The 9,235-nt window shown below is 34.0% G+C and overlaps 1 protein-coding gene across 3 annotated transcripts; it reads left to right on the top strand.

Annotated features, from left to right (window-relative positions):
• Positions 1-4,891: 4,891 nt before the first annotated feature.
• Positions 4,892-9,005, top strand: LOC113738238 (protein ALP1-like). Of its 3 annotated transcripts, none has more exons than XM_072059071.1 (6): positions 4,892-5,314; positions 5,414-5,489; positions 6,503-6,647; positions 7,481-7,987; positions 8,070-8,295; positions 8,374-9,005. In XM_072059071.1, exons 3-6 carry the CDS (start codon positions 6,645-6,647, stop codon positions 8,928-8,930), a joined length of 1,293 nt encoding a protein of 430 aa, XP_071915172.1. In that variant the 5' UTR covers positions 4,892-5,314; positions 5,414-5,489; positions 6,503-6,644; the 3' UTR covers positions 8,931-9,005. The 3 variants fall into 3 exon arrangements, with proteins under 3 accessions (XP_071915172.1, XP_071915129.1, XP_071915217.1); XM_072059028.1 differs by having other exon boundaries at positions 4,893-5,314; positions 6,519-6,647; XM_072059116.1 differs by lacking the exon at positions 6,503-6,647 and having other exon boundaries at positions 4,894-5,314.
• Positions 9,006-9,235: the final 230 nt, after the last annotated feature.

Below are 9,235 nucleotides of genomic sequence, written 5' to 3'. Positions count from 1 at the left end.
GGCACCTATAGTATGATCATATGAGTTTTGGCAATTTGAGACGATTAGATGACAAATATAACCCTTTCGATTCTTCAATTCTTTCATCTTTCTGGAAACAAAATAAATAAATAGAGAACCTCTCACTTCTCGTTTGTGAATCCCTATCGAAATTTCTCTAAGGCTAGAGGAATTAGAGACAAAGCATTCAGCATCATATTGAAGGGCAATTTGGACTATTCAAATAGTAAGGGTGCAAGGGTGCAAGGGGTCTTTTCACAAATGAAAGGCAGAGCAAATCAAGAAATTCTTGCGTGAGATTAGGTGATTGAATTGAACTACAAAAAATTGGAAATTCAAGATAGCAAAGTGCAGAAATTGATAGTTTAGGCTGCAAAGTGCTAAGCGTGCATAGTTGAGGGATGTAAAAGACGCAATTAACCCATCTTCTAAACATTCAATGACCTCCGAAGTACAATGACGGTAGGATTCTATTATCATTTTCCGTTTATTTCTTTTTGCTAATATGAACAATTATGGATGGAGTCAATCAGAAGTTTATTGCCTCAAAATTATTACGTCGAAATGTATTAGTATGCAAATAATAAGGTCCCATTTCACCCCAAGTTAATATTATTGTGCCCATTCACATATACATATTTTAAGAGATTTCGTGAAAAATGCAAGAAATTAATCCAGGTTCATGTTAATTAGTCAGTTGAGTTAGTGGAAACATGTCTTTGCATGATTGTTTAATTGGTTGACTAAATATGTTGCATGATTGTGTTTTAAGGGTGGTCACATGAGATTGGTTCTCTTATTATGAGTACTAGTAGTAGTCAGTAGTGGTTCGATGTATACTCCGTTGTGTGCTATGAGCCGCACAGGGCTAGAAAGAGCAGTCGCCTCTGTTTCGTTTGTACGTGTTAAAGTAAGTGTAGTCGTAGCTTCGTTTGAGTAACACAAAAGCTTTTTTCCCTTTGCCTCTTTATCGATTTCCTGTGATTTCCTGATTTGTGTTTGTGATTGATTGGGTCTATTAAAGTGATACAGCTCATAATATTGAAGGTATTGCAACTCGTAATATTTGCTCGGTCCAAAAATTCAAAATGAATGTAGAGTTCAATTTTTGACAAAAAACAGACGAAAGCTCATCTCAATGCATGTGGGTTACATCAACTTATTGAAGTAGCACATACTCATAAGAAGTACCGCACGGTCAGGATGTTAGTGAAAATAACAAGATGAGAGATGGTTTAGCATTGTTGCATATTCATTAGGCAGCTGATGTGTCAGTCTTTGAAAAATACAACTAACACGACAAAGGAGGTTTGGAATTGTCAAAGCTGTCAACTTTCCTTTTCATCCAAATGAAGTATATTTCCAACTTCTATACTAATTATGGATAAAATACAAGTAAAAAATGACAAAAACCTCATTTAATCACTTAAGAGCATTTTACAATAATTATAGTCAAAATAATCCATTTTCTTCCTATAATATTGCAAAAGTGACTAAAAATAACATAAAATATCATTTAAATATAACGTAAATTAGTCACTTATCAGGAATATTCTTCTGAAGACATAGAAAAGGATTGATAGGGTTCAATAAAATAATTGGATGATATAGAAAAGAAAATTTGAACTTGTTACGATGGAGAAATCTAAATCTATTTAGTCATATTTTTCTCGTTTATCACAAATTAAAAACAAGATGGAACTCAATTAGTATGAACTCTTTGTCAAATGATTTGTTGCGAAAGTTTTTAACATCTATCCGTGAAATTTGATCATGTGGTAGTCGTAATCCAGAAGACAAAAGGTTTCGCAAATTTGAGGATTGAGAATTTGTACATGTCACTTATTCTACATGACCAAAGATTTAATATAAAATTGGAAGATACTCAAAGAAAGATATGGTAGAAAGGGCGTTGTAGACACAATTGAATTTGAAAGGTGATAATGAAATTAGGGAGTAAGATAAATCTTGTCAGAGAAACCTAGGTTACAACAATAAAGGTAGTCGTGGTATAACAACAATAGAGGGAGAAGAGGTACATTAAATTCTAGATGCAGTAGAGATAAAAAATTTTAATTTTAGAGGTGGTTTTGATAAAAGAAGAGTAGTTTTGGCATAAGAAATAATATCAAAATAATTTGGACAGAGGATTCAACATTATAATTATCGAAAATTTGGCCACAGAAAGTGTGGATGTAGATCCTAAAAAAATATAGATAGGAATTTTTAGGCTAATATTACTGATAATCAGGTTCAAGGTTCAGGATAAAAATTATAATTTGGAGACTTTACTATTAGCCTATGATGCTATAGATGTTCTTGATAAAAACAATTGATATTTGAACAGCATTTGCAGTAACCATATGTTTGGTATGAAAAAAATTATTTATTGAGCATCATGAATCTATCTATGATGAAGTTAAGTTTGAAACAACAATATTTTACTAGTATTTGATAAGGAAAAAAAATCCCTATTAGCTTGAGAAATGGATCTACTTATTTTGTTTATGATATTTCCTATGTTCTTGGGTTACATTATAATTTATTGACCATGGGTCAATTGTTAGAGAAGAAATATAATATTCATATCAGGAATAATACTCACACTATTTATGATGAAAAAGAGTGGAATGATTGTAAATGTGTCAATGACTCCAAATTATTTATTTCCATTAAATTTGAATAGTGATGATTTTTTCTATCTAAGTACAGTGATTAGATGATAGAAATTAGTTATGGCATATACGGCTTGATCATTTAAATTTGATAGTTTGAGATTTTAGTCTGGTGGAGGAATGGTTGGTGAGTTGCCTAATATAAGAATTCCTAATAGAATTTGTAATATATGTGTTAACTTTGGGAAAGCAACCCAAGAATTTTTTTTCCCAGATTGGTAAATCTTGAGGCTGAAGACCATTGGAGATTATTCATTCAGATTTTTACATTGTAGAGGTTCCTTCTAATGGTGACCGCAGATATTTTATTACATTTATTGATGATTTTAGCCGGAAAGCTTAGTTTTTTTTTTTTTTTTGAAGAAAAAAATCTGATGCATGCGAGACTTCTAAGATTTTTAAACTTTTGTTGAGAAGCAAAGTGTCTGCCAGATTAAAATTTTGAGAATAGATATAGGTCAGAAATATTTATTTTGTGGTGCTTTTCTTAAAAAATGATATACAACATCAGTTGACTGGTTGACTACTAAGTACAATAAACAAAATGAAGTGGTGGAGAGAAAAAATATGACAGTTATGAATATGGTAAGATATACATTGAAACTAAAAAAATATGCCAAAGCAGAGGTTGTGACTTATACTGTATATCTTTTTTTTGTAAAAAAAAAAAGTTTGGGTGGTTTCAACTCCTGTCATCACCATGGGTCAAGATATGTTTCCAGGACCATAGGATACTTACAAAGGTTCTTGCAGATTGTCTGCTAATACAGTTCTCACATCGGTAATGGGATTCAAATACACGACCTTTTGTGAGAAGGAGTCCTGTCTTTACTGACTAAGCCAACTTGTGTTGGCCTTGTATTGTATATCTGTTGAACAAATGTTCTACCAAAATGTTCTTGATAAAACCATTAAAGAGATTTAGAGTGGTAAAAGGCTATTTGTTGGCCATTTTAGAATATTTAGCCATATTGCCTACTCTTATATTCCTAATCAATTGAGGAAAAGGCTTGATGATAAGGGAGAGAAGTGTGTTTTATTGGACACAATGAGATTTTTTGGGCTTATAAAACTATATAATCCTGTGATAGAAAAAGTGATATTGAGTAGAGATTGTATCTTTAACAAAAGAGTTGTTTGAGACTGGTCTACAGAAGATCTCAAGATAGTAGAAGTGGCTTTAAATTGTCAAGAAGAGGTGGCTAATCATAACTTTTAGCAACTACCAGTTGTTCAGGGTCCATAGGTTGAGTTAACAAGATGTCCATAGTGTCAATAACAAATACAAGCTCTTTTGTTAGGTTGAGTTAGCAAGATGTCCAGTGTCAATAACAGATACTAGCTCTTTTGTAAGATTATGTAAATATACCAGATGATGCTCTTTTTGAAGAAAATATTGTTAATTTTACTTTATTTATAGATAGATTATGACCCAATAGTGTTGTGTGAGAAGGTAGCTCATGATGATTGTTGGGTGAAAGCAACGAATGAAAAAAAAAATGCCAATGAAAAGAATGATACTTGGGAGCCTACTTCTCTTCTAAATGGTAAAAAAGCCATTAGAGTGAAGTGAATCTACAAGATAAAATTTAAATGCAATGGAGAAGTTGATAGATATAAGTTGAAACTATGGTGAAGGGGTACGAGGAGAAACTCAGAATTGACTACTTTGAAGTGTTTGCACTTGTTGCTAGGTTTGACACTTTTTGTCTAACAATTTCTCTTACTATTCAAAACAAGTAGAGAATTTATCAAATGAATGTTAAGTCAGTTTTTCTAGGAAGTGTACTTGGAGTAGCCTGCAGATTTTGTCATTAAAGGTTAGGAAAATACAGTGTACAAGTTGAAAAGAGTTTTATATGGATTGAAACAAGTTTCGAGGGCATGGAGTATGAGAATTGACTCTATTTTCCTGCTCATGATTCTCTAAGGTGTCCTATCAGCACACTTTAGATATTAAATCTACCACATATGATGATATATTTATTGTGTGCTTCTATGTAGGTGATTTGATTTTTACAAGAAATTATTAGGAGATGATTGTAGGGTTTAGGGAGGCCGTGATTAAACAATTTGAGATGACAAACATGAGGCTTATGTCATATTTCTTGGGAGCTGAAGTATTTTAGTCTGCCAGTGAGACTTTTATTTTTCAAAAGAAATATGTTGGTGATATTCTAAAGAAGTTCAAGACGGATGTAACTACATCAATTCTGAGGGTATGTTTGGTACCCCATAGAATTGGGGTTTAGAATTGGAATTGGAACCCCAATTCTAATTCTTGTGTTTGGATGCTGCCTTTTCCATAGAATTAGCATTGAATTCTAATTCCAAGAGGTTCCAATTCCATGAATTGAATTCTTTACCAGATCAAAAGAATTCTAATTCCAATTCCACAATTAAACGGGTCCAAACGCGGATCTAATATGGATCAAAAATTAAAATCGGGTCAAGGGTATCGGCACCCCTCTCTTTCTATCTAACTCACCATTTTTCCTCAGTCGCAGGTGCTCTGCTCTCCACCATCGCTTCCACCTGCAACCCTTTCCCACCACCGTCTCCCCCCTGCCTTCCGTTTCTCTGGCCACTCATTTGGTCTAGATCCAAATGAATCTGACAACGATGGGAGAACTGCCCTGGTGTGTATATATATACTACTCTCATTTGACTCCTTAAAAATTATTTCTAGAATGCAATTCTGTCTTTTTGTTCATTCTACATCCTTTTTTTGTACTCAGCATATAGCTGCATCAAAAGGAAACGAGAATTGTGTGCTACTGCTTCTGGATTTTGGAGCGGACCCCAACAGCAGAGGTATCTCCAACTTTCATACTGCTTTGTGATGATATAGAAGCAGGAAAACAATTTAAACAATTCACCTCATTATCAAGAGGGCTGTCCTCCTTGCACCCCCCACATCATTTGTCGCAAACTAATGACAATTATAATTTGCATGCCCCTTCTTCATGTTTTATAACTACAGTAATGGCAGCAATAGTAAAAACTTAGCGAAATGTGGCCCCTAATACTCTCCAGGTGTCAGTTTTATTTATTAATTTGAGCCGTCTTTGATTTAATTGCTAGTACTGTATGATTTACCCCTCATCCTGTCCGAGTGCGGACTGTATGGGCTGGCCCTCTTGCATCAGTGAGAAGTGAAAAATACCCTTTTGGTCATTCCGTACAAGTTGAAAATGGCTGAATCTGCATCTCCTAGACAACTGTAACACCAGTCTCATTTACTCTTTTAAAAGGTGTCTATATTTACTGCGATTGTCCATTTCATTTTGGTCTGCCTGTTGATCTGTATTTTTTTCATTTTGTATTTTGTTATTGCTGTTTTTGGGGGTTGTTGTACTCAAATCTTTTATAACTCCCTTCTCATATGGTTTGAGTTTTGGCTTTTTTAAGTGTAGAATTCTCCTTACTCATTAAAGAGAGTAACATGCTCTCTACAAAATAATTGGTATCTTTGAGGCATAAATATCACTTCTGAATCTTGATGCCTTCTCTTAGTGAAAGTTCATTCGACATTTAAGGCAAATCATTTTTTTCTAGTTTTGTTTGAAGACAGCATAAGCAAAGAATTGGAATGTCCAGCCATAGTCATAGAACTTAAAATACAGGAATTCTGTTTACCTTTGATGGACGTTTCCCTTTATTTACTCTTCAATGATATGAAATCAATGTCCAGCCCAACACGTTTTTAAGTTTAGAGATCGATTACCTTTCATGACTAGGTGCATATTTGCCTTTCATTTTTAGTTCTATAATGCAGTAGCTATTAAATATGTTCTTAAGAACCTGACATTGTGATGTTTTTCTAGTGCATATCTGCCTCAGATATGGCATCTGAAGCAACATCTCAGTCAAAAGGGAAAGGCAAAGGGTATTTCACTTGGACTCCTGAAATGGATCGTGTAATGGGCACCTGTTTTATTGACCAAATGAACCAAGGAAACAAATTGGATGGTAAATGTGCATTGGTAATTGATTTTTTTGGTAATCTCCAGTTGAAGTTGTTTTGTAGAAGAAGTTGAGCTGATTGCTGGAAGCCCAAGTAGAGCAAGTAGCATTTAGATATTGAGATTAACATAGCTGCCTGTGTTGATGCCCTGACTTGTCCTTGAGTTACATGAACCTTTGCATTCTTTTTCAAAGTTAAGGAGATTTTGTATAAGTGCTCTTCCTGTATTCTGTTGGTTTTTATCTTCCACAAGTCTGCACACTCACTAAAGAATGGATGACAGATATTATTCTATTTAGCAAGTACTTGACTGTGTGTGAATTGGTCATCTGACAAAAGGGGCTTTAGGCAGCTTTTGATACCTTCCAAAGAGAAAAGACTTGAGTTTCCTCAAGGTTTTCTGGAAGATATATCTAGTTTTGTGGAGGGATCTAGTAAAGCTCCATCAAGTTAATACGTATTATTGAGTAGTGGATAAACTTTGACTAATGGGACCAACTCATTGACGTCTTGATCAACGAGCAGGGCCTAATTTTCAGCCTTTTTCTTCTGCTTGGTATATATAATCCAATCCCTACTTTTAATCTCTGTTTACCATAGTGCAGTAGAGCTTATTAAAGCATATGATTAAAAATTCAAGTACGGACATCCTTTTCTTATGCATTATTTTGCATGGAACTTGGCATGATTTGGGATATTTGCAGTGATAGGTATAGCTGTAATTTTTGTTTGAGAGTTTTCCAATAGCTAATTTGGTCTTTTGAATTAATAGCTAGTTTGGCATGATTTGGTCTTTTGACTTACCTTTTCTTATTGTTGTCATGATTTTGAATTGCAGAATTTGGATATTGACATGGATAAAGAAGGAGACGAGCAAAAAGCAAAAAAGAGAAAAGTGGTAGATGCAAATTATATGGTAACAATAGCTACATTAGTAGTTTGGTGGCATGAGAAACATATAGTAAAGGAGCCTTACTTGGACTTTAAAGTAGCACGTGAAATATATCTAAGGCGTCTTTACTATGGAAACAATAGAGTTTGTGTAGAGCAACCTAGACTCAATAAACATTGTTTTACTGTTTTATGTACAAATTTAAGAGAGCATTGTGGGTTGACGGATACTAGAAATATTACTGTTGAAGAGGCAGTTGCAATGTTTCTCTATGTTCTTGCTCATAATTTTAAGAATCGCACTGTCAATTTTAATTTCATAAGATCAGGTGAGACAGTTAGTCGATACTTTAATATAGTTCTACGTGCTATCATAAAATTGGGGAGACACTATCTTATCCAGCCTGAATCGGAAATGGAAGGTTACGAGCATGAAAAGTGGGAATGGTTTCAGGTAATCAATATTTTTTGATATTTATTAATGAAGATAATATTTACAAGATTCATCAACTTATGATATTTTGTTTATAATACAGGATTGTCTTGGAGCGTTAGACGGTACTTATGTTAAAGTACATGTTCTTCTTAGAGATCAAGGAAGATATAGGAATAGGAAGAATGAGATAGCAACAAATGTTTTAGGTGTATGCTCCCGTGACATGAGATTTACATATGTATTGCCTGGATGGGAAGGTTCTGCAGCAGATGGTAGAGTTCTACGGGATGCGTTAGTTAGATCAGATCCATTAATTGTTCCCAAGGGTATGTGACAATTAGATATCAAGTGTTTTTTTTTCTTTTAACTATAAATGAGTAATAATTTGTTGTCTAACATTACAGGCAAGTACTTTCTTGTTGATGCGGGTTATGCAAATAGCTCCGGTTTCTTAGCTCCATATAGGGGAGTTAGATATCATCTTAGCGAGTGGTCTGCTAGTGGGAGCAAGCCTCAAAATTTTAAAGAGTTATTCAACCTTCGACATTCAATTGCTCGAAATGTGATTGAAAGGACATTTGGTTTGTTCAAGAAGCGGTGGGCCATTTTGAGAGATGCATCTTTTTTTGATGTTAAGACTCATGTCATGATAATTAATGCATGTGCCATCCTTCATAACCTTATTCGAGTAGAACAACCAAATGACCCTTACTTGGATGAAGTTGGTGCTGAGATGCGAAGAGTACAACATGAGGTTGATGATGAAGATGAAATGGAAGATGAAGATGAGGAAAATGGAATGGAAGATGATGGTCCAAATAATGATGGTGGTGTAAATGCTGTTAACGAGAATCGAATTCGAACAGTACAACCAACTAGCGAGTGGACACAATTTAGGAATGCTTTAGCACGAGCAATGTTTATTGACTATCAAATTAGACAAGGCCATCATGGAAGTTGAAATTTGATAGGAATTTATTCGAACTTAATTTCATATTAGAATGGTCATTTATTGAAAAATAGTAGCAATGTATAATTGTGTTTTTCTTTCTCTTTTTTTTTTTTGGCTAAAAACACTTTGTTTGCGTATTCCTCTATTTCTTGTATTCCTATATTGAAATTTCTTGTAAGATACAAAATTCAAATATTTATAATAGGTACAAGTTATGACTTTCCTCCCAATTCATATCATAGAGTAGGCTTTTGATTTTCTAAAATTTAAAGTTCTTAACTTTAAAAACGTATCAAGGTTTTAACTCGATAAAT

The sequence above is a fragment of the Coffea arabica genome, chromosome 1c, assembly GCF_036785885.1.
Source record: "Coffea arabica cultivar ET-39 chromosome 1c, Coffea Arabica ET-39 HiFi, whole genome shotgun sequence".
Lineage (NCBI taxonomy): Eukaryota > Viridiplantae > Streptophyta > Magnoliopsida > Gentianales > Rubiaceae > Coffea > Coffea arabica.
Note: the sequence above shows the minus strand (reverse complement) of the source record. Positions and strands in the feature narration are given on the sequence as shown.